At 44.3% G+C, this 27,643-nt stretch overlaps 1 protein-coding gene across 5 annotated transcripts; it reads left to right on the top strand.

Annotated features, from left to right (window-relative positions):
- Nucleotides 1-1,554: 1,554 nt before the first annotated feature.
- On the top strand, nucleotides 1,555-27,643 carry mospd1 (motile sperm domain containing 1). Of its 5 annotated transcripts, none has more exons than XM_041194835.1 (7): nucleotides 1,603-1,620; nucleotides 2,944-3,068; nucleotides 7,135-7,377; nucleotides 7,464-7,539; nucleotides 10,148-10,371; nucleotides 20,102-20,263; nucleotides 25,113-27,643. In XM_041194835.1, exons 3-7 carry the CDS (start codon nucleotides 7,224-7,226, stop codon nucleotides 25,142-25,144), a joined length of 648 nt encoding a protein of 215 aa, XP_041050769.1. In that variant the 5' UTR covers nucleotides 1,603-1,620; nucleotides 2,944-3,068; nucleotides 7,135-7,223; the 3' UTR covers nucleotides 25,145-27,643. The 5 variants fall into 5 exon arrangements, with proteins under 5 accessions (XP_041050770.1, XP_041050773.1, XP_041050769.1 ...); XM_041194837.1 differs by having other exon boundaries at nucleotides 1,606-1,620; nucleotides 2,944-3,059; XM_041194836.1 differs by lacking the exon at nucleotides 2,944-3,068 and having other exon boundaries at nucleotides 1,555-1,620.

Genomic DNA, 27,643 nt, shown 5'->3' on the forward strand with positions numbered 1-27,643 from the left:
TGAGGAGCTGTAGTCGAGGTAGCTGTGGGAGTTGGTAGGTTTGTAATGGATATTGGTGGACAGTCTATCACCAGAGATTGAGACAGAGAGGTCGAGGAAGGGAAGGGAAGTGTCAGAGATGGACCACGTGAAAATGATGGAGGGGTGGAGATTGGAAGCAAAATTAATAAATTTTTCCAAGTCCCGACGAGAGCATGAAGCAGCACCGAAGTAATCATCGATGTACCGGAGAAAGAGTTGTGGAAGGGGGCCGGAGTAGGACTGGAACAAGGAATGTTCCACATACCCCATAAAGAAACAGGCATAGCTGGGGCCCATGCGGGTACCTATAGCCACACCTTTTATTTGGAGGAAGTGAGAGGAGTTGAAAGAGAAATTGTTCAGTGTGAGAACAAGTTCAGCCAGACGGAGGAGGGTAGTGGTGGATGGGGATTGTTCGGACCTCTGTTCGAGGAAGAAGCTAAGGGCCCTCAGACCATCCTGGTGGGGGATGGAGGTGTAGAGGAATTGGACGTCCATGGTGAAGAGGAAGCGGTTGGGGCCAGGGAACTGGAAATTGTTGATGTGACGTAAGGTGTCAGAGGAATCACGGATGTAGGTGGGAAGGGACTGGACAAGGGGAGAGAGAAGGGAGTCAAGATAACGAGAAATTAGTTCCGTGGGGCAGGAGCAAGCTGACACGATCGGTCTACCAGGACAGTTCTGTTTGTGGATTTTGGGTCGAAGGTAGAAGTGGGCCGTCTGAGGTTGGGCGACTATCAGGTTGGAAGCTGTGGGAGGGAGATCCCCAGAGGAGATGAGGTCAGTGACAGTCCTGGAAACAATGGCTTGATGTTCAGTGGTAGGGTCATGGTCCAGGGAGAGGTAGGAAGAAGTGTCTGCGAGTTGATGCTCAGCCTCCACGAGGTAGAGGTCAGTGCGTCAGATAACAACAGCACCACCCTTGTCAGCGGGTTTGATGACAATGTCAGGTTTGGACCTGAGAGAATGGAGTGCAGTAAGTTCAGAGAGAGACAGGTTGGTGGATTGGGCAGACAAGTGACGGATGAAGTTCAATGTAGAGAAATGTGAATGATTCATTTTGGCAGGAAGAATGTGGAGAGACAGTATAAAGTAAAGGGAGAAACTCTAAATGATGTAAATGAACAGAAGTATCTCGGTGTAAACGTACATAGGTCATTGAAGATGGCAGGGCATGTTGAGAGAGCTGTTAACAAAGCATATAGCATTTGTATAAGACATTAGTTAGGCCACATCTGGAGTATTGCACCATACTTGAGGAAGGATGTGAAGGCATTGGAGAGATTACAGAGGAGATTCACAAGAATGATTCCAGGGATGAAGAACTGTAGCTATGAGGAGAGATTGGGATTGTTTTACTGGAGAAGAGAAGGCTGAGAGGACACTTGAAAGAGGTATTCAAGATCCTGAGGGGTATGGACAGGGTAAACACTGAGAAATTATTCCCACTCAAGAGAATTAATCCCACTCCCCGCCCCATCCCCCCCCCTCCCCCCTCTCCCTCCCGTGACGTCACTCCAGGAGGCCTGGGCCCTGCTCCTCCAGTTCCCGGCGGCCCCCGCGGTAAATGAGCAGCGGTTTCAGCGGCGGAGAATCAGGGTAAGAGCGGCCCGGGGATCGGGGCCGGGGATCAGGACCCGGGGGTTCGGGGGTCCTGGGAAACGGGAGTCCGGGGGGCCGGGGGCCGGGGATCAGGGCCCGGGGTCCGGGGTCCGGGGTAAGAGCGGCCCGGGGATCGGGGGTCCAGGGGATCGGGGCCGGGGATCAGGACCCGGGGGTTCGGGGGTCCTGGGAAACGGGAGTCCGGGGGGCCGGGGGCCGGGGATCAGGGCCCGGGGTCCGGGGTCCGGGGTAAGAGCGGCCCGGGAATCGGGGGCCGGGATCGGGGCCCGGGGTTTCTCCGGGACAAGGGGGACAGGTTAAGGGCGAGCGGGGTGCGGGGACCGGGCCCCTTTAGTCATCCCGCCAACGGACAACAACCGGGGGAACAGCGAAAATAAACAGTGAAGGAGCCCGGAGCGGGAGACCGCACGTCAACACCGACCCTCCGACAGTGCGGCGCTCCCTCAGCACTGACCCTCCGACAGTGCGGCGCTCCCTCAGCACTGACCCTCCGACAGTGCGGCGCTCCCTCAGCACTGACCCTCCGACAGTGCGGCGCTCCCTCAGCACTGACCCTCCGACAGTGCGGCGCTCCCTCAGCACTGACCCTCCGACAGTGCGGCGCTCCCTCAGCACTGACCCTCCGACAGTGCGGCTCTCCCTCAGCGCTGACCCTCTGACAGTGCAGCACTCCCTCAGCGCTGACCCTCTGACAGTGCAGCACTCCCTCAGCACTGATCCTCCGACAGTGCAGTACCTCAGTACTGACCCTCCGACAGTGCAGTACCTCAGTACTGACTCTCCGACAGTGCAGCACTCCCTCAGTACTGACCCTCCGACAGTGCGGCGCTCCCTCAGTACTGACCCTCCGACAGTGCGGCGCTCCCTCAGCACTGACCCTCCGACAGTGCAGTACCTCAGTACTGACTCTCCGACAGTGCAGCACTCCCTCAGTACTGACCCTCCGACAGTGCGGCGCTCCCTCAGCACTGACCCTCCGACAGTGCGGCGCTCCCTCAGTACTGACCCTCCGACAGTGCGGCTCTCCCTCAGTAGTGACCCTCCGACACTGTGGCGCTCCCTCGGTGCCGACCTTTGGACAATTTGAGTACATGAGAACTGATACATAAAGTACTCTGCAGGTTTGGGAATTTTTCGCCATTTATCATTTCTAGATGTTCACTTGTGTGAATAATGTAGAAGGAATTGGAAACTTTGTGCAGTTTTGGAGCAATATGACCTTGCATGCACAGCTCCCTGTGTCTCAGCCCATCAACTAGAACGTCCTTCTGAAATCCTTCCCTCCTTTGATTTGCTTAGGTCAGGCTCTGCAGTCTCCTCAGTCCTACGTCCCAACTTGCACAATCATTCTTTTGACTCTGCCCAACCAATCTAGAGCTGCGAGCGGCATTGAAGGATCGGCGATATATTTCCAGGTCAGGATGGTGAGTGGTCTGGAGGGGAACTTCCAGGTGGTGATGCCCCCATCTATCTGTTGCCCTTGTCCTTCTAAGTGGTGATGGTCATGGGTTTGGAAGGTGCTGTCTAAGAAACTTTGGTGAGTTGCTGCAGTGCATCTTGTAGATGGTACACACTGCTGCTACTGTGCGTTGGTGGTGAAGGGAGTGAATATTTGTGGATGGGGTGCCAATCAAGCCAGGCTGCTTTGTCCTGGATGGTGTCCAGCTTCTTGAGTGTTGTGGGAGCTGCACTTATCCAGGCAAGTGGAGAATATTCCATTACACTCCTGATTTGTGCCCTGTTGATGGTGGACAGGCTTTGGGGAGCCAGGAGGTGAGTTACTCGGTGCAGGATGCCTAGCCTCTGACTTGCTCTTGTAGCCACAGTATTTATATGGCTAGTCCAGTTCAGTGTCTGTTTAATGGTAGCCCCCAGGATGTTGATAGTGGGGGATTCACTGATGGTAATGCCACTGAACGTCAAGGGGCGACGGTTGAATTCTCTCTTGTTGAAGATGGTCATTGCCTGACACTTGTGTGGTGCGAATGTTACTGGCCACTTGTCAGCTCAAGCCTGGATATTGTTCAGATCTTGCTGCATTTGGACACGGACTGCTTCAGTATCTGAGGAGTCGCGAATGGTGCTGAACATTGTGCAATCATCAGCGAACATCCCCACTTCTGACCTTATGATGGAAGGAAGGACATTGATGAAGATGGTTGGGCCGAGGACGCTACCCTGAGGAACTCCTGCATCGAGCTGAGATGACTGACCTCCAACCAGCGGAGAGTTTTCCCCCTGATTCCCATTGACTCTGTCGTGGAAATCGGTGTGAATACTCAGACCCAGGAGGTTTGTCTCGGAAGCCTTTTATTAAAATTGTGATATCACGGAGATCCCAGCAGCTTACAGTGGAGCTGGCTGACGCTCTGACTAACACCTCTTTACACACATAGATATAGCAAAAGGTTCGTGACAGAAACTTGGGCAATTACAATAGTTTCAAATGGCTTCAAAGGATAGCAATCAGTGTTAATGACTTAACGATTAGACAGGACAATGTCAATGGTTTAGCAAATAGACAGGACAATGTCAATGGTTTAGCAAATAGACAGGACAATGTCGATGGTTCAGCAAATAGATAGTGCTAATTGGTTACATATCCTGGGCAATGCGCACACAATAGTTTTTTCCCTCAGATTTTGCCACCGTATCTGACATCCGGAGCCTCTTAGTCTGGGAAGGTAGCACTGGCCCTTTGATTTGCTAATTTATGTGCTGGCTGTGTGACTGTTTGGGGACATTCCACAGTAATTTCATTATTCATATATTTTAAGTTTATTTCTCTCACAAATATAGATGTATTTTATTTTTCCACAGACTCCATTTTTGCTAGATTGCTGTCTTTTTCCAGTCAGGCAAGGATGAACCATTTTCATTGCTCAAAATGTTCTGAGAGTGACTTATAAACAACAGCAAAAACAGCACAATGCTTGTAGTAAAAGAAGAACACCCTGAGAGCAGACAAGCAGTGAAAGGGGAGCAAGATTTCCTGTGTCTCAGATCAATTCTGCAGCACTGAAGGATTTGAACTCTAGGTGTGAAAAAGGAGGAAGCCAGTTGATCAGGGATGATATGATACCCCTCCATAGATAGATACATCACTGTCATGGTGCATCTTGAGTCACAGAAAAGAACAAGAGGAAGACAAGGATATGTCAACAGTGAGAAGTTACAGAGACAATTAGATACTGGGCCCTGGAGGAGATTCTACTGTAATCCACAACAGGAGTATTAGAGATCCAAAATAGCATGGTGTTGTTTGCTGCTTGGCTGCTTACCATTGGTTTTACCTGGAGAGGAAATATTCTTTTTAAATACTGTTGATCCTTTCTGTTTACAATGATCACTGGTACTAGTGGTTTTAGTCATACCAAATGAGATTCTGCTGGAATAGGGGTGTACAGAACATTACATGAGTGGGGCAGTGAGATTAGTTTGGGATTGATCCAGGGCTATGGGGAGAGAGCAGGACAGTGGGATCAGTTTGGGATTGAAAGTGGGGCAGTGGGATTAGTTTGGGATTGATACAGGGCTATGGGGAGAGAGCGGGGCAGTGGGATTAGTTTGGGATTGCTCTAGCAAGAGCCGGCGAAGATGCACTGGACAGAAAGGCCTGGTGCTTTGATGTAAATTGATAAGGTTCTAAATAATTTGGCAAAGTAATTTTATAAATTGGTACATTAAGCGTCATGATTTTACTAAAACCAATCGCTGTACTGCTATTTGTAAGGAACAGCTGTTCTAGTTTATTCATAAGGAAAAGAATATTGAGCAAAAGTTAGGTAAACTGGTTGTTAAGGTGACTTTGATGAGGTACACCATTCATGAAACATTAAATTTCATCGATGAGCTGAACCCTGTTAAGAATTTGAGGATAAGAAAAGAAAGTGCGTCTTTCACAATGTGAGGACATCCCAAACAAAAACAGAATTACCTGGAGAAACTCAGCAGGTCTGGCAGCATCGGCAGAGAAGAAAAGAGTTGACCTTTCGAGTCCTCATGACCCTTCGACAGAACTAGGACATCCCAAAGTGGTTTCCAGTAAATGACATACTTTGGAAGTGTCGTTACTGTTGAAATATAGGAAACACAGCAATCAACGTCTGCACAGCAAGCTCCCATAAACAGCAGTTAAATAAGTGATGAATAACATAATATAGATTGAGAGTTAAATATTGGCCAGGGCATTGAAATAATTCCCCTGTTCTTTGAATAGTGTCATGGAATCTTTTACGTCCACTTAAGAGATCAAATGGGGCCTCAGTTAATGTCTCATCTGAAAGATAGCACCTCCAACAATGCTGCACTTCCTCAGTACTGCTCTCGGAGTGTCGGTCTGGATTTTGTTCTCAAGTCTCTAGAGTAAGACTTAAACTTCTGATCTTGTGACCCAGAGACAAGAGCACTGTCCACTGAGCCCCTATAAGTCAAGCTAGAAATGCAGGAATATATATAGCCTAACAATGTGTTAAAAGCCTTGCATCTTTGTCAACTTTTTCCCTATTCATATGGCATATACCTTTGTAAGCTACCAGTAAAGGCACAGCAGTGGGGTGTAAGGTGTAATTGCAGACAATTTCTATTATGTGTGGACACAGGGATTCAAATAATGTGAAAGCAAAATACTGCAAGTGCTGAAAATCTGAAATTAAAATGGAAAATGCTGGAAATACTCAGCATCATCTGTGGAGAGAGAAACAGAGTTAACATTTCAGGTTAATGACTTTTGTTAGAGTGAAAGGTCTAATGAAAGCTCATTGTCCTGATACATTAACTCTGTTTCGTCTCCACAGATGCTGCCTGATGCTCTGAGTATAGCCAGCATTTTCTGTTTTTAATTCAAGTAATGGGGACTGAATGTCAGTGTGCCCTGTGACTTGAGGGATATGGATCAGTGATATGTAACTGGGTTGAGGAACAGATGGTCATGATCTAATTGAATGGCAAAACAGGCTTGAAGGGCTGAATATCCTCCTCCTAATCTTGTGTTTCCTGCTCCAGTTTTCCCCTGCCTTCTAACTTGGTCTTGACTCATTATGTATAATGTGACAGGAAATAATCTGTATTAAGAAGTTTGTAACTCAAAGGGCACTGTATGTTGGAAATGACCTTACCAGATCAGTTGGAGCTAAAGACATGGGGATGTTTAATTCAGTTGCTGCCAAGTTGGATGAGTTCAAGTACGAAGGGGAAGAAGCTTAGATCAACCTAATAGCCTTGATGTTCTCTTGCATTCTTGTGGTCCATCAAATTGAGAGAAGCTGCTGTATTTTCAGCATGGGCTAGTTGGTGGATCTGAAGTAGAAGGTCTGCTTGTTTGCAAGCGATTGGATGGTTATGATGTCAGTTCATTCATAAGTTAGTGCCCTGCAACAGCATCAAAAGTCAGAACAAATTTATCAATGTCTTCATCATGCAATCTTATCACACACATGTACTCGGTGAATATCTTTCTCTAAAAGCAATTATTTTTATTTATCGTTACAGGTCAGAATGCTCAGAGGACTCTGTAAAAAGAGTGAAGTGTTCTAATAGGGGGTGTGAGTGAACAAGAACGCCCAAAATATTCAGTGCCAATGCAGCAACACAGGCGACAGCCAGAATTAGTGGAAGGAAATCTTCCTGTCTTTGTATTTCCAACAGAACTGATATTTTATGCAGATGATCAGTCAACACACAAGCAGGTGCTGACTCTCTACAACCCTTACGAGTTTGCCTTAAAATTCAAAGGTACACCGTCTCTTTGACTTATAGTAAAAATCCTTCAGGGGTAATGTTCCATTTACATGCTAACATTTCCCCTTTAATCCTTACAGTTCTGTGCACAGCCCCAAACAAATATGTTGTTGTTGATGCTGCAGGTGCAGTGAAGCCTCAGTGCTGCGTCGACATGTAAGTGAATAGAATTTGTCACATGGAACTGTTACTGTACTGTAGTACTGAGGCAAACTGCCCTTTGTCTTTAGCTTTGGGTAGATGTTAAAGTTCGGCATGTGACTGTTCCAAAATCTTAATGAGGCTTCATGGCAAAGACTGAAGGATAAAATCTGTTTTTTACAGTTAACATTGACCATGATATTAGCCTATACAGAACTTGCATTTCACATTTTCAAGATGTCCTTAAACATACTCCCTCAGTACTGACCCTCTGACAGTGCAGCACTCCCTCAGTCCTGACCCACCAACAGTGCAGTGCTCCCTCCGTCCAAATTCTCCGACATTGTAGCACTCCCTAGTCCTGACCCTTCCACAGTGCAGCCCTCCCTCAGTCCTGACCCTCTGACAGTGCAGCCCTCCCTCAGTCCTGACCCTCTGACAGTACAGCACTCCCTCAGTACTGACCCTCTGACAGTGCAGCACTCCCTCAGTACTGACCGTCTGACTGTACAGCACTCCATCAGTACTGACCCTCTGACAGTGCAGCACTCCCTCAGTACTGACCCTCTGACAGTGCAGCACTCCCTCAGTACTGACCCTCTGACAGTGCGGCACTCCCTCAGTACTGACCCTCTGACAGTGCAGCACTCCCTCAGTACTGACCCTCTGACAGTGCGGCACTCCCTCAGTCCTGACCCACCAACAGTGCAGCACTCCCTCAGCACTGACCCACCAACAGTGCAGCACTCCCTCAGTCCTGACCCACCAACAGTGCAGTGCTCCCTCCGTCCAAATTCTCCGACATTGTAGCACTCCCTAGTCCTGACCCTTCCACAGTGCAGCCCTCCCTCAGTCCTGACCCTCTGACAGTGCAGCACTCCCTCAGTACTGACCCTCTGACAGTGCAGCACTCCCTCAGTACTGACCCTCTAACAGTGCAGCACTCCCTCAGTCCTGACCCTCTGACAGTGCAGCACTCCCTCAGTACTGACCCTCTGACAGTGCAGCACTCCCTCAGTCCTTGGCCTCTGACTGTGCGGCACTGCCTAATTAATGACCCTCCGACTGTGTGGCACTCCCTCAGTTCTGACTCTCCGACAATGCAGCACTCTGTCAGTACTGACCCTTTGGCAGTGCAGCACTCCCTCAGCACTGACCCTCTGACAGTGCAGCGCTTCCTCAGCACTGACCCTCTGACAGTGCAGCGCTTCCTCAGCACTGATTCTTTGACAGTGCAGCACTCCCTCAGCACTGTTCTTTGACAGTGCAGCGCTCCCTCAGCACTGACCCTCTGACAGTGCAGCGCTCCCTCGGTACTGACCCTCTGACAGTGCAGCACTCCCTCAGCACTGACTCTTTGACAGTGTAGCACTCCCTCAGCACTGACTCTTTGACAGTGTAGCATGCCCTCTACTAAATTGAACTGAATAAGGGGTTTCCCACCATCAATTTATCATGAGCAATTTGCAATGAATCCTGGCCTAGCCAGTAACGTCCATGTCCCGTAAATGAATTTTAAAAAAGTACCCCTCTCAGAGGTCGTTAATGTTTGAAACTCTTGACAATGGAGCGAAGATGACGTCAGAAAAGTAGAGGTAAGGCCACAATCTGATCAGCTAGGATCTTGTTGAATGGCAGAGCAGACTTGAGGGACTGAAAGTAATTTGTTTGTTCTGACGAGAGTATTGATTTTATGCTTACGTCCGACAACGGGATTGATTCCCCCACTCTCTGACCTTAGCTTGTGAGTACTTCCGGTTTGTGTGTCTCCCTGTTGTTCCGCCTTCGTACCATCATCCAACTTTGTACCATCATCCAACTTTGCCCTGTCTTGGCTGATCTGCTGCTGAAAGCTTTAATTATCTTCAACTAGACTATTTCGAATGCTCCTGGCTGGTCTCCTGCATTCTCCCTTCTGTAAACTTGTGTACACCCAAAATTCTGCTGCCTGTGTCTCAACTTGCACCAAGTCCTGTTCCTCTGTTGCTCCCGTGCTTGCTGACCTACACGTCTCCTAGTTAAGTAGTGCCCTGATTTTAAAATTCTCATCCTTATTTTCAATTCCCACCCTGATCTTGCCTCTCTCTTAACTTGTAATCTCCTCCAGCCCACAACCCTCTGAAATGTCCACACTCCACTAATTCTGGCCTCTTGAGCATCTCGATTCTATTCATTCCACTATTGTTGATCTTGCTTCAGCTGCCTGAGCCCCAAACTCCAGAATTCTCTCCCTAGACCTCTCAGCCTCTTCCTCACTTTCTTCCTTGAAGATGCTCCTTAAAAATTATTTCTTCGACCAAGCTTTTGGGCATCTGACTAAATAACCCCCTTTGTGGCTTGGTGATATATCATGTCTTAATGCCACTGTGAAGCGACTTGGGACATTTTATTACATGAAATGCACATTATAAATAAAACTTGTATCCATTTTTCTCCATTTGTAATTTCTAATTTGAGAAATCGCAATATGAAAGGAGAAGAAACAGTGTATGGAGATTGATGTCTTTAACTCAGTTAACCCCATTGTAGGCACTGGTACATTGAAGGTTGCTCAGATCCTGTATATGCAGCTGGCTGTTTAATGAAACACAAGAACTGTTCTCTCTCTCTCTCTAACACCCAGTGTTATTCGTCATCGAGATGTGCGGCCTTGCCATTATGGTGTCATAGACAAATTTCGACTGCAAGTGTCGGAACAAAGCCAGCGGAAAGCGCTAGGTAAAAAGGAGGTGATTTCTGTTCTCCTCCCATCTACAAAGGAGCAGCAGCAGAAGGAGGAGGAGGACAAACACATCAAAGAGCATCTAGCAGAAGCTGTATTCTTTGAACAGACCTCATTTCAGCAGGGTAGGTGAATACTACAGTCTCTTCATCTGTCAACATTTTGATCCCACGGGAGTGGTTGAGGCAAATAGAGATGCATTTAAGGGGAAGCTGAATAGACATGTGAGGGAGAAAGAAATGGAAGGTTATGCGGATGATGTAGGAAGAGGCTCAGGTGAAGCTTTATGATTGGCATACATCGACACATTTGAATGAAGTCTTTTTATGTTAAAGGCAGTATATAACTACAAGTTGTTATTGTTCAATGGGAGGAGACAGAGACCGTTCACAATAAACTGGGAAAACATGTTACTGGGTAAAATGACAGAAAGTCAGTGGGAGGTATTCAGAAAAGATTTAAATTTGGTTAGAGTAGTGAACTGCAGGCACAGATAGACACATGGAAATATGATGATTTGGTGATAATGGAGCTCTTACTCAAAGAAGGGTAGGACTGGCTACTAAATATCCCTGGATACAAGATGTTCAGAAAAAATAGGGAAGGAAGGAAAGGAGGAGGGCTGACAGTATTGATTAAGGAGAATATTACAGTGTTGGAGGGGGTCAAGGACAGAATCAACTAGATTACAGTTAAGAAACAATAGAGATAACATTACATTATGGGCGTATTCTATAGGCCACCAAATAGGAACAAATTTGCAGGGAAATTACAGGGAGGTGCAAAAACTATAGGGTAGTTATAATGAAGGACTTCAATTACCCTAATATAAACTGTGATATTGATAGTGTAAAGGACGGAGAGGGGGAAGAATTTCTGAAGTGTGTTCAGGAGAATTTTCTGTATCATTCTGTTTCCGGTCTAACAAGAAAGGCGTTGCTGGATCTAGTTCTAGGGAAAGAGTTGGGACAAGCGGATCAATTGTGTCATTAGGAGAACATTTAAGAGAGGTTTAAGAGTATAAGGTCTAGGTTAGCCATGGAAAAGGACAAGGACCAAGCTAGAGTAAAAATAACCGAGACCTGGCTTAAGGAAAGGCAGATCTGGGTGTTAAATATTCCTGGTTACAAGATGTTCAGAAAAGATAGGAAAGGGAAAAAAGGAAGAGGGCTGGCGTTTTTGGTTAAGGAGAGTATTGCAGTACTGGAGAAAGAGGATGTGTCAGAGGATTCAAGGACAGAATGGATGGTTAGAGATAAGAAATAAGAAAGGTGCAGTTACATTGCTTGGTGTAATATATAGATCACCACTTAGTGGGAACGATATAGAGGTACAAATCTTCAAAGAAATTATGGATGGTTGTAAACAACATGGAGTAGTTATAATGGGGGACTTTAATTACCTGTATATAGACTGGGATAGCGGAGTGTAAGGGGCAGCGAGGGACAAAGGTTCCTAGATTGTGTTCAGGAGAATTTCCTACAGCAGTATGTGTCCAGTCCAACAAGAAAGGAGGCACTGCTGGACCTGGTTCTTGGGAATGAGGTGGGCCAAATAGATCAAATGACAGTGAGGGAACATTTAGGGGACAGTGTTCATTGTATCATAAGGTTTAGGATGACAGTAGAAAAGGACATTGGTTAATCCAGGGTAAGAATAATCAACTGGTGGATCGCAGACTTCAGTGGGGCAAGAACGGAGCTGGGCTGGATAGACGGAACCAAAGGTTGGCGGGATAAACAATAGCTGAACAATGGGCTACCTTCAAAGAGGAGATGGTTTGGGCACAGTCAAGGTATGTTCCCTCAAAAGGGAAGGGCAGGACAAACAAATCCAGAGCTCCCTGGATGACAAAGGAGGTAGAAATTAAGTTAAAGAAGAAAGAGTGTGCTTATGACAGGTGTCAGGTAGCAAATACAATTGAGAATACAGAAGGTTCAGAAAGAGATGTGAAGAAGCAAAGAGGGATTATGAGAAATGACTAGCAGCTAATATAAAAGGAAATCCCATAGTATCCTATAGCGCATCAATAGTAAAAGGAGGATCAGGGCCGATTAGGGACTAAAAAAGGGATTTACACATAGAAGCAAGAGGCTTGGCTGAGGTGCTAAATGAATACTTTGCATCTGTCTTTACCTACGAGGCAGATGCTACTTAGGCCATAGTGACAAAGGAGGAAACTCAGTCACTAGAAGGGTTTAAAACTGATAAGGAGGAGATGTTGGATAAGCTGTTGGTACTTAAAGTTGATTAGCCACCGGGACCGGACAAGATGTATCCAAGAATATTGGAGGAAGTGAGTGGAAATTGCAGAGGCACTGGCAATAATCTTTCAATGTTCCCTGGATTCTGGGGAGGTGCCAGAGGACTGGAGAATTGTAAACATTACGCTCTTGTTCAAAAAAGGTTGTAAAGATCTGCCCTGCAATTACAGACCAGTCAGTTTAACTCCGGTGGTGGGGAAACTTCTAGAAACAATTCTTCGGGATAGAATTAATAGTCACATGGAAAAATGTGGATTGATTCAGAAGAATATCATGCCTAACTAACTTGTTGGGAATTTTTTGAAGAGGTAACAGAGATGATTGATGAGGGCAAGGCTGTTGATGTGGTGTATATGGGCTCCCAAAAGGCGTTCGATACAGTGCCACACAACAGACTTGTGAGGGAAGTTATAGGTCATGGAATAAAAGGGACAGTAGCAAAGTGGATATAAAATTGAATGAAGAATAGGAAACAGAGTAATGGTTAATGGGTGTTTTTGGGCTAGAAGAAAATTTGTAGTGGAGTTCCCCAGGGGTCGGTATTGGGACACTTGCTTTTCCTGATATATAAATGATCTAGATCTTGGTGTGCAGGGGAAAATTGCAAAGTTTGCAGACGACACAAAACTTGTGAGAATTGTAAACTGTGAGAATAGTGTGGAACTTCAAAAGCACATTGACAGATTGGTGGAGTGGGTAGATAGGTGGCAGATGAAGTTCAATGTGGGGAAGTGTGAGGTGATGCACTTTGGTACAGAGAACATGGAGAGACAGTATAAAATAAAGGATACTATTCTAAAGGGTGTGCAGGAGCAGAGACCTGAGTGCATATGTACATAAGTCATTAAAGGTGGCAGGACAGATAGAGTTGTTTCTATAACATACAGTATTCCAGGCTTCATTGATAGGGGCACAGAGTACAAGAGCAGGGAGATTATGAAGAACTTCTATAGGGCACTGGTTAGACCTGGTTAGGTGGAGTATTGTGTACAGTTCTGGGCGCCACACTATAGGAAGGATGTGAACGCATTAGAGAGAGTGAAGAAGAGGTTTCCGAGAATGGTTCCAGGGATGAAACACTTCAGTTATGAGGAAAGATTGGAGAGGTTGGGATTGTTTTCCTTGGAGAGGAGAAGGCTGATAGAAGTGTTCAAAATCATGATGGGTCTGGACAGAGTAGGCAGGGAGAAACTGTTCCTGCTTGTAAACGAATCGAGAACCAGAGAGCACAGATTTAAAGTGTTTTGCAAAAGAAGCAAATGTGAGGTGAGAAAAAACACTTTCACACAGTGAGTAGTTAAGGTTTGGAATGCACTGCTTGGAACTGTGGTGGAGGCAGGTTCAAATGAAGCATTCAAGAGGGCATTAGATGATTATTTAAATAGAAACAATGTGCAGGGTTATGGGGAAAAGGCAGAAAATGGGATTGAGTTAAAATGTTCAGTGAGCCGGTGCAGACACGATGGGCCGAATGACCACCTTCTGCACTGTAACAATTCTGTGGTTAAGTGGGGTGGATCTGGCCTTAGTACATCGGAATCAAATATTGGCAGGTAAAACTGTAATGGAACAATGGGCTGCCCTTAATGAGATCATTTGGGAACAGTCCAAGATACATTCCCACGAGGAGGAAAGACAGGGTAAACAAATCCAGAACGCCCTGGATGTCAAAAGAGTTAGGGAGTAAGATGATACAAAAAAAGGGTGTGTATGACAGATGTCAGATTGATAATAAAAGTGAGAACCAGGCTGAATATAAGAAGTTCAAAGAGGAATTAAGAGAAGCAAAGAGGGATTATAAGAAGATACTGGCAGCCAACAAAAGGGAATCCAGAAACATTCTAAAGGCATATAAATAGTAAAAAGGTAGCAGGAGGAGGAGTGGTGCCAATTGAGGACTGAAAAGGGAGTCTACGCATAGAGGCAGGGGGCATGGCGGAGGTATGAAATGAACACTTTGCATCTATATTTAGTAAGGAAAAGGATACTGTTAAAGTCATAGGGAGGAGATAGTTGAGATACTGGATGGACTAAAAATTGTTAAAGAGGAGGTATCAGAAAGGTGGGCTGTACTTCAAGTTCATAAGTCACCAGGACTGGATGAGTAACACCTGAAGATGCTGAACTTCAAGTTCATAAGTCACCAGGACTGGATGAGTAACACCTGAAGATGCTGAAGGAAGTGAGGGTAGGAAATTAGGAAGGCACCGGCCATAGTCTTCCAATCCTCTTTAGACTCGGGTGTGATGTCAGAAGACTGGAGAATTGCAGATGTTACACCCTTGTTCAAAAAAAGGGAGTAAGAAATCCAGCAATCACAGGCCGATCTGTTTAACTGTTAGAAATGATCATCTGAGTCAAAATTAACAGCCACTTGGACAAGTGTGGATTAAATTAAGGAAAGCCACCATGGATTTGTTAAAGGCAGCTTGAGTTTAACTAACTTGATTGAGTTTTCTGATGAAAGTAATGCGGTTGATGTGGTGTAGATGAACTTCCAAAAGACATTTGATAAAGTGTCAAATAACATCAATCGCATCTACAAACTTGAAACTCAGAATAAAAGGGACAGTGGCAGCATGGATGCAAAGTTGGCTGAGTGACAGGAAAAGTTGGTGGTGAACCTTTTTTGGACTGGATGAGTGTGTGTTTTTTATGAGGTCAGTACAAGGACGTCTGCTCTTCCTGATCTACATTACTGAACATGACTTGGGTATACAGGGCACAATTTCAAAATTTGCAGATGACACAGAACGTGGAAGTATTGTGAACTTTGAGGAGGATAGTGATGGACTTCAAGAGGACGTAGGCAGGCTGGTGGAATGGACAAACATGTTGTTATGATCTTGCTAGAGATGAGTAGCATTTTAATTTTTTTTGGGTAATTAGAAAATTACTAAAAGAATGAAGGTTCCTGGCTTAAAAGAACTTTGCTACACAAAAATCAAAGAACATGAATCCTAATAACTACATTCTATCTTAAACAGTCAGCTACATTAAAGATGTTAAAACAATGCACATAGTTGCTTATACTCTAAACTGAACTTCTTAACTTATTTTACTCCTACACCCATTTGACGTAACACCTCCAATAACTCAAGTCAGATACCTATCAAAAATTGGAAGATTAACCACTTGGTCTGAGTACTGTTTCAAAGATCAGAATAAGACTTAGATTTCTTGGACCTTCTGCTTACTTCTGGCAAGGTTGTCCCTTCAGATCTCCTCCAGCTGTCCCATGGTTTTAGACGCCCAGTTCAACACAAGTATCACTAGCCTCTTAAGCATAGCCACCTCAGGTCAGAACTCTCCTGGTTCTAATATTCTTTAATTCTGCAGTCTTGCATCTAAAACTCTCTTTCTCTCTCTCTTTCTCTTCACCTTCGCTATCAGAGAAGTTCAACTCACTGTTAGTAGAGTTCCTTCAATTATCAAGTTTTCTACACTCTATTAAACAGCACACAGAATTTCAACTGAACTTTGCTTGAAAGATATAGACTCATACAGCACAGAAGCAGGCCATTCGGCCCATCGAGTCTGCGCCAGTCAAAAAAAAGTGCCTTTCTATCCACCCTATTAATGCCCCTCATAATCTTATACACCTCTATCAGGTCCCCTCTCAACCTTTGCTGCTCCAAGGAGCAGTTCCTGTGCAAAATTATTCTAAACTAAAAACTAAAACCTGCTTGAGACCAGAGTCGCACTCACAATCTACTCCGCCCTGCGATTAGCTTCTTGTTGACCCTTTTTCTATTGTTTATCTCAGGCAACCTGGTCACATGATCATTTACTAGAAGCAAAGTGCTTTACCAGAAATGAGCTCCCAAAGAAATCTAATTCTTAAAGGGGCCATCACCACAACATGAAATATCGATTTTTTTTTCCCTCAAAAGTACGTGAGCCACAACAACATGGCAGACAATGGTGTCCCTCAAGGGTCAGTGCGAGGACCACTGTTTTTAAATATATATTTTACATATAAATGACTTGGATCTTGGAATACAGAGTAGAATTTCAAAATTTACAGATGATATGAAACTTTTTCTATTGTTTATCTCCAAGGCAACTTTGGAAGAGTTGCAAGCAGTGAGGATGATATGAATCACCTACAACGTGACATAGATATGCTAGCAGAATGGGCAGGTAGATAGCGGATACAATTTAATAGAGAGAAGTCTGAAGGGATAGGGAAAGGCAATATAACTTTAAAGGCACAGTTCTAAAGAGTGTGCAGGAACAGAGGGACCTGGGGTCCATGTACATCGGTCTTTGAAGTTGACAGGACATATTGAGTGAATGGTTTGCAAAGCATGTGGGATCGTGGGCTGCATAAATAGAGGCATTTAGTACAAAAGCTGGGAAGTTATGCTGAATCTGTATCAAGCTCTGGTTAGACTCCAAATGGAGGAGAGCATCCAGTTCTGGTCACCACACTTTGAGGAGTATGTTCTTACCATCCCAGCTGATGTTACTACTGGACAAGCCAGATCCCAGGGTGGAACCCGGCTTGATAGATCCTAACTTGTAATTTTTGTTAAGAAACGTGGAGAGTGGTCCTGAACAGAGTCACAAGAGTCAGCAGATGAACTTTTAACAAAAGAATAAGACATTTATTACACAAGTAAAGACGAACTATATTACAATACTCCTTCACCCACACCTATACCTTTACAGATATATACAGATTCGTAGAATAGCACCAGCTGCAATAACTATTTTATACTCTAATGTTCACAATAAATACACAGTCCATGTAAACCTATGGCACCTTGTGGTTAGACACACCACACTCTGAAACCAAGTGACAGATGCCACCCCAAACAGATGCTGTGGATCCCTCATCGACTCCCCGCAGATGCCTGTTACACCGTGAGCCACCTGGTTTCACTGAACTCCATCTTTCACATGAGGGTTTCCAATCTTCACCCTCGAGGAATCTGCTTTGGAATCTTCTCCCAAATGACGCTTTCTCTCAGATGCCTTCCATAAGGGTCTAGCTCCAGGGCTTCGAACTCTCCTTCTACCTTGTGTTTGTTTTAACTTCTCTTCAAGAGCCACAAAGCCTCATTAAAATGCAGGCGTCTTTTAAAGTGAAAGGAAAACTCAAGTTCCCCCTTTCTTAACACACAAGTACAGAAACACGGATTTAACTCCGACACAGACATAATGGACTGAATAGCCTCTTTCTGCATTGTAACTTTTCTATGGTGCTATGGTTCCAAAACTCATTCCTAACACCCAGAAATACAAATATAGCTTACTGAAACTATCTCTAGTTCCTAACAGTGTGATGGTCCTTGGTGGGTGCAGAAGAGATTTAACATAATAATTCTAGGGATGGGGGACTTTTAGTTACAAGCTTAGGTTGCAAAAGCTGGGGTTGTTCTCCTTGTAACAAAGGAGATTGAGGTAAGACTTGGTGGGAATCGAGAGCTATGGGGGTCAGACAGGAAAGTGGAGTTGAGCCCACAATCAGATCAACCATTGAATGGTAGAGCAAGCTCAAGGGGGCTGAATGGCCTACTCCTGTTCCTAATGCTTGTGTATCAGATCATGTGTCGATTATGACAGGTTCAAATAAGGTAGACAAGGAAAAACTTTTCCTATTAGCTGATGGTACAAGGACTAGGGGAACACAAATTTGAGGTATTGTGCAAAAGATGTATTGGGAATATATAGAACAATTTTAAGCAGCAGGTGGCAATGACCTGGAACTTGCTGCTCACAAGAATGCTGGAGGCAGAGATGACCAATGATTTCAAAATTGGATGGGAACTTGAAGGAAATAAACGTTCAGGGATATGGGGATAGAGCAGGGGAATGGGACTGATTGGATTGCTCCACAGAGAGCTGGCACGGACTCAGTGGGCCAAGTGGCCTCCTTCTGTGCTATAAAAGACTCTATGGCTCATGAGAAATGTGAAGTGATACATTTTGTAGGTTGAACGAGAGGTAATATAAAGGATACAATTCTAAAGGGGGCACAGGAGAAAAGAGACCAAAGTGTGTATGTTGAAGCTGGCAATGCATTTGAGAAAGCAGTTAAAAAGGTACACGGGACCCTTGGCTTTATATATAGTGACATAGAGAGTACAGGTGCAAGGAGGTTATGATCACCTTGCACAAAACACTAATTTGGCCTCAGCTATAGTATTCTGGGCACCACACTTCAGGAAAGGCGTAAGGTCTTAGAGAAGGTGTAGAAAAGATTCAAGAGAATGAGGAACTTCAGTAACATGGATAGATTGGAGAAGCTGGTGGTGTTCACTTTTGAGGAGAAAGTTGTGAGGAGGTTTGGCAAAGGTATTCAAAATTATGGGGAGTGTGGACAGAGTCAATAGAGAAAAACTGTTCCTATTAGCAGGAGGGTCGACAATCAGAGGACACTGATTTAAGGTGATTGGCAAAAGGACCAAAAGCGACATGCATAAGTTTACACAGTGAATGCACTGCCTGAGAGTATGGTGGAGGCAGAGTCAATCGTGCCTTTCAAAAAGAGATTAGATAAATACCTGAAAAGAGAGGGAATTTCCATGATACCGGGGAAAGGATTGAGGGAGTGAGACTACCTAAGTTGCTCTTACAGAGAGCCAGCAGGAACATGATGGACTGAATGGTCCCTTCTGTGCTGTAGCCATTCTATGATTCTAAGAAGTGCTTTATATGAAAAGGGTGATAGAAGTTTGGAACTTTTTCCGCAAATGGCAATTGGTGCTATATCAACTGTAAATTTTAATTCTGAGCTTTTTGTTAACCAGAAGTATTAAGGGAAATGGAGCAAAGATATGGAGTTTGGTCACAGATCAGGCATGAATTTATTGGGTGGTAAAACAATCTCAAGGGGCTGAATTGCCTGTTCCGGTAACCGGCTCCAAGCCCTGTATGCCTCTTTTTTTGCCTTTATAAATATAGCGGACAGCAATCTACTAGCTCATAATGATTGCTCCATCTTGGAGGCTCAGCTGCCTGTTTTCTACCTGGGTCCCATATCTAAATCGTTCCTTAAAAATTTTAATGCCTTCGTGATGTTTTTGAGAAGCCATTACTGTTTAGTCTTTCTAGGAACTCACTGTCCAAATGAAATGACTGCTGTCCCTAGCTGGTCATACGCATCGCTGGCTTATATGCTTTCAATTCCCGCTATTTCCCTTTGGGTGTTGTTATACTGGCAGTTTCAGCTCTCCTGTGCTTCACATAACTGGCCTCCTCCTAGCTGAGTCTCAGAGAACTATTTGACCACAGGACACACAACCCTTGCCTGACATCACCTTGTGTGCTGGGGCCATTGGATAGTGATGAACAACAGCTACTGTTTTTGTACCTTAGTACCGCTGGCTTTTTGCTGTATCAACACAGCATTTAAATAAAAATAGTAGTGACTTTAGGCACTGTGTTTGTGGAATATGCCAATTATGTTTGACACGAGTAGCTAGGAAACCATTTCAGATCCAACTGACAAGTTTTCCAGTGAAAAATTTGAGGTCCTAGCTCAAAATGAATGCTTTTTCCCCTTTCTGTCTCTGCCATATAGATCATAGCTCCTGAACGGATGAGTCTATACATCACTTAATGACATCTAATTGATTTTCAGAATCCAGAACTGCCTCTTCGGGACCGAGTTTACTTACTGTCTTCCTGGGAATCATATGCATTGCAGCATTAATGTTACCGACACTTGGAGAAGCAGAATCTCTGGTGCCTGTCTACCTTCACTTGAGTGTCAATCAGAAATTAGTTGCTGCTTATGTTTTAGGTAAGCACATTAACCATTGAATTGAGTGCTGACTGATGCTGAAACAGTGTTTAACATCAGGGATTCACACAATTTCACAGAATTGTTATGGTACAGAAGGAGTCCATTCAGTCCATCTATGTACAGTCGTTCAGTTGAGGAGGCTTCAACATCAATGGCTGTACATTTCTAAATTTTTCCCCCTCTTCAGAGTAGCACTAAACATGAACTTCCTCTGTTTCAGTAACTGTGAAATTCTGGCAATACTTGCTTGTTTGTCCAGAAATGCAATATGTGTTACTTTCACTTACTTTTTATGATGAGGATTCTTGGTTTCATCTGGAAATGTGTCTCTACTGTGCTGCTATAAACTTCAACAACTAACAGCATTGACCATCATTGGAATTTAATTTTTTAGTGATTTTATAATACTTTGCACAGCAACGCAATTATTACATGTTTGCCTTTCATGGCATGTGATCCTAGAATTTTGCAGCATGTATAGAGGCCATTTGGCCCATCACAGTTTTACTGGTCATCCTTTTAGTCCTGTTACGAATTTCACCTGTCACCTGAATTTCCTGCAAACTTATGGCAGAACAATCTACAAATTTTCATCACAAAGGGTTGGAGTTAATTCTCCTTGGTTATTTCCAATTGTTCTCAATCTGTTATGCCACTCTTAGAAACCTTTGCCAAAACCCTCTCTCACTAGCAAGCACCAGCTCCCAACCTATTTTTTGGAACAGGGACTGAGCGGAAGGATATTGAATAAGTTATTAAGGCAGAAATTGTAACATCAAAGGGAATTGGGCATGGATTAGGAAAGGCAGGGAAAGATGCGTTTGGAGTGTCTGGGTCCAGATGCAGAGGTAGCACTGGCAGCTTGGGCTGAATGTGCTGTAAATTCTGTGCTGACATTCAGTCACTGTAAAATGTTGAAAGTGTATGGGGAAGAGCAAGCTAACGGGACAGTTCAATTTGAAGAGCTAGCACCAAATGCATGTAATGGGCTGAATGGAATTCCTCTGAGTTGCTTCTGATTTTGTGCTCACACCCAAGCCACTGTAACCTGTATTCACTTCTCCCCTCCTTGATCCTCACCCCATTGCAACTTGACAAAAGTTTCTCAGCCTCTTCCTACTTTAGAGAATTAAATACTTCAATGTAAGAAGATGACAATCTGCTACTGTTCACAGTTGCTTAATAGCAAAATCTGAAAGAGTTTCTTACTAGCCTCAATTCAAATCATTTCACACTTCAACAGACCAAGGGAATAAATGTTGTACTTTAGATATTCAGTCAGTGAGCTGCAGGCTGAGAGGATCATTCACCTCTTTCAGGCATCAAACGTTTGACTTCAGCTCAAGATGACTGGACCCTTTGGTTACCTGTCCAATCTCTAGTTGGTCCCAGTTCCTGTGCTCATTATGGTACAACAGCAAATATCATGTTTTAATTCATGGCGATATGGTGACAGTTTGACTTTGTTGGTGGAAATTGAGATTGTTCACACTTGCCTTGGTAACATTGGAAAACAAACAGAAACACTTCAAGTAATAAAAACAGGAAATGCTGGAAATACTCAGCAGGCCTGACAGTATCTGTGGAGAGAAAAACACAGTTAACGTTTCAGGTGGAAGAAATGTAATAAGTTTGGAGCAAATGGAAGTGGTTGGGGGGTGAGCTGGAGAACAGAAGGGAACTGTTCTAATGAGAGGTCATTGACCTGAAACATAAACTCTATCGCTGTCTCTCTCCACAGGTGTTGCCAGACCTGCTGAATATTTCCAGCATTTTCTGTTTTTACTTCCGATTTCCAGCATCCACAGTATTTTGCTTTTGTTACAGAAGGGAGGGTCTGTGATAGGGTGGAGGGCAGGAGAGATTAAATGACAAAAGGTTTTGTGCTAATGGTTACAGCAGCAGTTACCCAGTCTGCATTTGGTCTCCCCAGTGTAGAGGAGACCACAGCAATTTCAGCAGACTAAATTGAAAGAAGTAAATCACTGTTTCGCTTGGAAGGAGTGTTTGGAGATTGATTGATGAGAAGGGAGGAGGTAAAAGAGCTGGCGTTGCATCTCTTGCACTTTCATGGAAAGGTGCTGTGGGAAAGAAGAGGTTGTTGGGGTGACTGAGGAATGGACCAGGGTGTCGGGGAGGGAATTGCCCTTTGGAATTCTGAAAGGGGAGGGTGGGAAGATGTGTTCAGTGGTTGGAGCTAACGGAAATGGCGCAGTATGATCCATTGAATACAGAGGCTGGTGGTAGACCGTGAAGGTGATGGGGAGCTTATGGTTCTGGGAGGGAGGGAGGGGAATGAATGAGAACAGAAGCATGTGAATTAGATTGGACATGGCGGAGAGCCCTGTCAACCAGACTGGGGAGAAGGGAATCCTCGGTTGAGGAAAATGGAAGACATATTGTAAACGCTACATTGGAAGGTTGCGTTGTCTGAACAAGTGATGGCGACAAAGAAACCACAATCATAGAATACAGTCCTCACAGGAGGCAGGATGTGAGGAAGTGTAGTTGAAGGAGCTGTTGGAGTCTGTGGGCTTGGAGTGAGTATTGGTTGATAGCTTAACTCCAAAAGTGGAGACAGAGAAGCCGAGGAAGGGAAGGGAAGATCCAGACGTAGGCCAATGAAACTTTCCAGTTCATGGTGGGAGCAGAAATTGACACCGATACAGTCATCAGTACCAGAAAAAGAGATGAGGGAGGGCATCTGAGTAGGACTGGAATAAATAATGTTCCACATATCCCACAAAAAGACAGGCATATCCAGGACCCATGTGGATACTTATGGCAACACCTGTTATTTGCAGGAAGTGAGTGGAGTCAATAGAGACATTGTTGAATGTGAGAACAAGTTGAGGTGGAGGAGGGTGATGGTTGAAAGAATCTAGCTGGGCCTCCATTCAAGAATGAAGATCATGGGAAGGAGGAAGAAGCGGGCTGTCCAAGGTTGGGGGACTGTGAGGTTGGAGGTTGTGGAGGGGAGATCTCTAGGGGACAGTCTTTCATACAATGGCTTGATGCTTGGTAGTGGGGTCATGGTACAGGCAGAGGTTGGAGGAAGTGTCGGGGTTGGTATTTGGCCTCTGCTATGTGAAGACCAGCATGCCAAACAGCAACAGCACTGCCCTTATCAGCAGGTTTGGTGATGAGGTCAGGGTTGGACCTGGGAGAACAAAGGTACAGCAAGTTCAGAGGGAGACAGGTCAGAGTGGGTGAGGGGAACAGAGAAAATGAGATGGCTGACGTCACGCTGACGGTTCACTATGAAAAGTTCTAGAGAGGGTAAGAGGCCAGAGGGAGAGTATTGGAGATGGATGAAAGAGTGCAATGAGCAGAGGGGGAGAGTTCCTGGTCAAAGAAGTAGGCACAGAGGTGACTGGAGAAGAGCTCAATGTCGTGCCAAGCTCATAATTCATTGAGGTGGAGGCAGAAGGGGATGAAGCTGAGGCCCTTGCTGAAGACGGAGCATTGGGTCGGAGGGGAAAGTCAGGGTGTTGTGAATACATGGCTGGAGATGAGATTTAAAGAAGTGATGGGGTGGGGGGGGAGGAGAGTGTTTGTACCTATAAGTTTTTGAAGTTTGTGACCCTTCGCACCTGAAAGGAAGGTAAGTTTTTCATTAAAACGCTGAATGAGGCGAAGGAGGAAATGAAACTGTGGACAAGGTCAGCTTTGAGACGTCTGACTCTCTCTACGGATGCTGCCAGACCAACTGAGAATTTCCAGCTTTTTATGTTTTAATTTCAGATTTCCAGCATTTGTAGTGTTTTCCTTTTGTAACATCTCCTTAAGAGTTGGTTTAGCTTGGGCTGGGCAATAAATACTGGCCCAGCCAGCAAAGCCCACGTTCCGTGGATGAATAAAAAAAATAGCTACAGGTCCTGTTCCACACCTGCACAAATCACTGAGTCTTTGAGAAAGGCAGAGAATTCTAAACCTTTACTTTTTTAAATTCATTCACAGGATGTGGGCTTCCCGCATTTATTGCCCATCCCTAGTTGCCCTTGAGAAGCTGGTGGTGAGCTGCCTTTTTGAACCGCTGCAGTCCATGTGGTGTAAGTACACCCACAGTGCTGTTAGGGAGGGAGTTCCAGGATTTTGACCCAGTGACAGTGAAGGAACGGTGATTTTTTCCAAGTCAGGGTGGTGAGTGACTTGGAGGGGAACTTCAGGTGCTGCTGTTCCCATCTATCTGCTGCCCCTTTCCTTCTAGGTGGTAGTGTTTGTGGGTTTGGAAGATGCTGCTGAAGGAGCCTTGGTGAATTTCTGCAGTGCAATTGCTAACCGAATCTTAAATCCAAAGAGGATTGCAAATCAAATCCATCAGTTAACTTATCTCATATTTCAATTTGAATTGTGTGATTGGTTCATCCCTCAGATTGCATTGTCAGCCAACAACTCTGAAACAGGCTAGGTAATGAGAAAGGGCAGCTGATCTTTAATCTCCTTGTGGGCTATTACAGGGAGCAATACTCAGTTAAAACTACTTTTGTCAGGAGTGTTCTTCTTTAATATGAGATGTTAGCTGAGGCCTGATCTTCCTATTCAGATGTAATGAAGACATCTCATGTTTGTATTTGGAGAAGAACAGGATATACCTCCTGGTTTTGGAACCAACACTTTCTCCCTCACCAGCACCAGACCAGATCAGATTTTAAGTGGTCAGCTGTTTCATTTGCTGTTTGTGAAATCTTGCTGTGCACAGGTTGTCTGCCATATTTTCCTAAATAAGTGAAAAGCACTTCATTGAGTGCAAAGCCCTTTGGGATGTCCCGATGATGTTGGAGGTACTATATATAAATGCACATTCTCCTTCCCAAACAAAAACAGAATCTTGTTTTTTCTTCAGGTCTTGTGACCATGGTTATCCTGCGAACATGAAAAGGTGAAATGAAAGAGGGCGAGTGTGGACTGATCTGCTTGTTAATCCGGGGCACAGGCTGGTCCTCTAGGGAACTGTATTAACGGTTTCAGAATCTGAAGGCAGACAACAGGAGCATTTGTTGCTAACAGCATTGATTCATCTGAACTTTGTGCATTTTAATGTTTATGCAAGACTTTGAGACAAGACTTGTCAACTGTAAAATTGCAGTCTCATTGTTTCAAACACCAAGTCAGTAAGCTTTCTTTGTTTTAATTCCCCTGAATAAGTTTGGATAAACAGTTTCATATCTGTATAGGACTTTTATTAAATAGAACATTTGTTACTTTTTACTCCTTGTTCAGCTTTGCTATGCTAATGCAATCATGTGTGCTCCCTGCCAGGTGAGATCCTGAGGAAAAGCTTTGGTCCCTTGAGCAAAACCAGTGAGTATCCATGTACAACAGCACGTGTAATGCTGCTAGGGATTGGTTGTATCCAGTGAAGTGGACTGTGATGAAAATGACTGTAAAAATAAGGACTTCAACAGTGCAATGCACTGGATGCTGTTGTGACAATGGTATACCCATTAAACTGTAACCTGATTCTTCTTTCCACAGATTCTAGTGAATCTGCTTTGTAATTCCAAAATTTTGTTTTATTTCAATAAGTGCACTTGTTAATTAGGGTGGTTATCAAAAAGCCTAAATTTCTACTTTAATACAGTGTCAGTTTTGACTCAGTGGGCAGAACGCTCCCTTCTGAACCAGGTGGTCATGGATTCAAGCCACACTCCAGAGACTTGAGCACATAATCCAAGGAGACACTCCCAGTGCAATACTGAGGGAATGCTGCACTGCCGGAGGATCAGTACTGAGGGAGCACTGCACTGTCAGAGGATCTGTTTTTAATTTGAAATGTTAAACTACTAATCCTGTTGAGGTGGATGTAAAAATACTGTGGCTCCAAGTAGAGCAGGGTCTTCTCCCTGGTGTTCTGGCTATTATTCATTTTTGAATCAACCCCATCAAAAAGTGATTATCTGGTCATTCATCACATTGCTTTTTGTGGGATCTTGTGTGCAAAAAGTGGCTGCAGCATTTCCTACATTACAGCAGTGACTACATTTTGGAAGTACTTCATTCACTGTAAATCACTTTGTGATGTTTCCTTCCTTTGGAACCAGACATTGTATAACTGACTAACAGGTTACACAGCCTCCATCACTCTACAGCATACAAGTGGATGAGGTGGGTTCTTTTAAAGGGAACATTAATTTTCCTCAGGTTTGTTGCAATAGTTCCACCTTGTCTAATTGATTTTGAGATTAGGTTTAATGTGCATTTAGTTTTGTGAAAGCCAGTGCTAGGTACAAGATTAGTACAGTGCACTGCACCCGCTAATAGCTTAGGTAGCTGAAAAGGCAGCCAACTTCAAAGGCTTAGGTGCAGACATGTCTGCATCAACGATTGGAAGTTCTGCATTGTTGCATGAGGTGCCTTCTAAGTTGGTGAAGCTCAGCAATGACCTGGAACACAGCACAGGTTACTGGAGGGGTGATCCATCTTCACCCCTTCCCCCTTCCTGGAGTTGTACAGATATATGTCAGTGAGTGGCATTCACATTGGCCAATGCTGTCCAAATCAGGTGGATCTGCTCTCTGCTCTTCCCACACTGAGCAGTCCTTTCCTGAGCATCAGTCCCCCACAGCAATCAGCTGGAAGGTCTAACTCAAGTTCTCCATTCAGAGCCCTAACTAAGGGAATGTTGGATTCAAAGTAGCAGGAGCAGCTGTGATGCTTTCCATAGTCAAATATATGTCAGTTGTCACTGTCTGGACGCACACAGTATGACCACTTGGTTGAAATATGAGGGGGATGGTTAATACCATCAACAGAATTATTGCAGTGATTAGCACATCAAAAAGTGAAAAAACTGAGGTCATAAATGAAATTATTAGTTTATAACCAGTCTCATCATCTTTCCTCAATGCCCTGTGTGTTGGGGTTGGGATTGGAGTTTGTTTGCCTGCCCTTCCTGCATGGGCCTGTGTCTAAACTGTTAACTGCTATCTCTGAGCAGGGCAGCCAGACTAATCTCCAATCTGTGTCAAACAGAAATTACCTGAATGCCAAGGCTGCGCCACAAAACAATAAAAGTATTGAAAAAGAAATAGTTTAAAACAATTGTCAGGTCTTCTGCAAAGAAACATTAAAATTCTGAATTACTGAACAACAGTTAAATTGTTTAAACTGTTATGAATACAGCAAGCAGATTGTGACCACTGGGTGTCTGGAAATAAACTAGGGAGCAAACTACAAGCAGCAAGACGTACTACCCATGCGAAAACTCACAGGCAAGTGAAATGTGCTGTGCAAACTTACATTCTGCAGATTTTGTGTGTTTAAAGGTCATTTATGTTTTTAAAAAGCAGTACCAGTATGACAATTTGTAAATGTTTACATCATGATTTATACAATTTATTTAAACATTTTAATAAAGTTATTTTTGAGAACAGA

Source organism: Carcharodon carcharias, chromosome 9, assembly GCF_017639515.1.
Source record: "Carcharodon carcharias isolate sCarCar2 chromosome 9, sCarCar2.pri, whole genome shotgun sequence".
NCBI classification, from domain to species: Eukaryota; Metazoa; Chordata; class Chondrichthyes; order Lamniformes; family Lamnidae; genus Carcharodon; species Carcharodon carcharias.

Excerpts from the sequence above, each read along its gene's own strand:
- mospd1 (XM_041194836.1), top strand. The coding sequence starts at position 7,224 with ATGCAGCAACACAGGCGACAGCCAGAATTAGTGGAAGGAAATCTTCCT. Across the intron at positions 7,378-7,463 it reads GTTTGCCTTAAAATTCAAAG|TTCTGTGCACAGCCCCAAAC; the intron begins GTACACCGTCTC and ends TAATCCTTACAG. Across the intron at positions 10,372-20,101 it reads ACAGACCTCATTTCAGCAGG|AATCCAGAACTGCCTCTTCG; the intron begins GTAGGTGAATAC and ends ATTGATTTTCAG.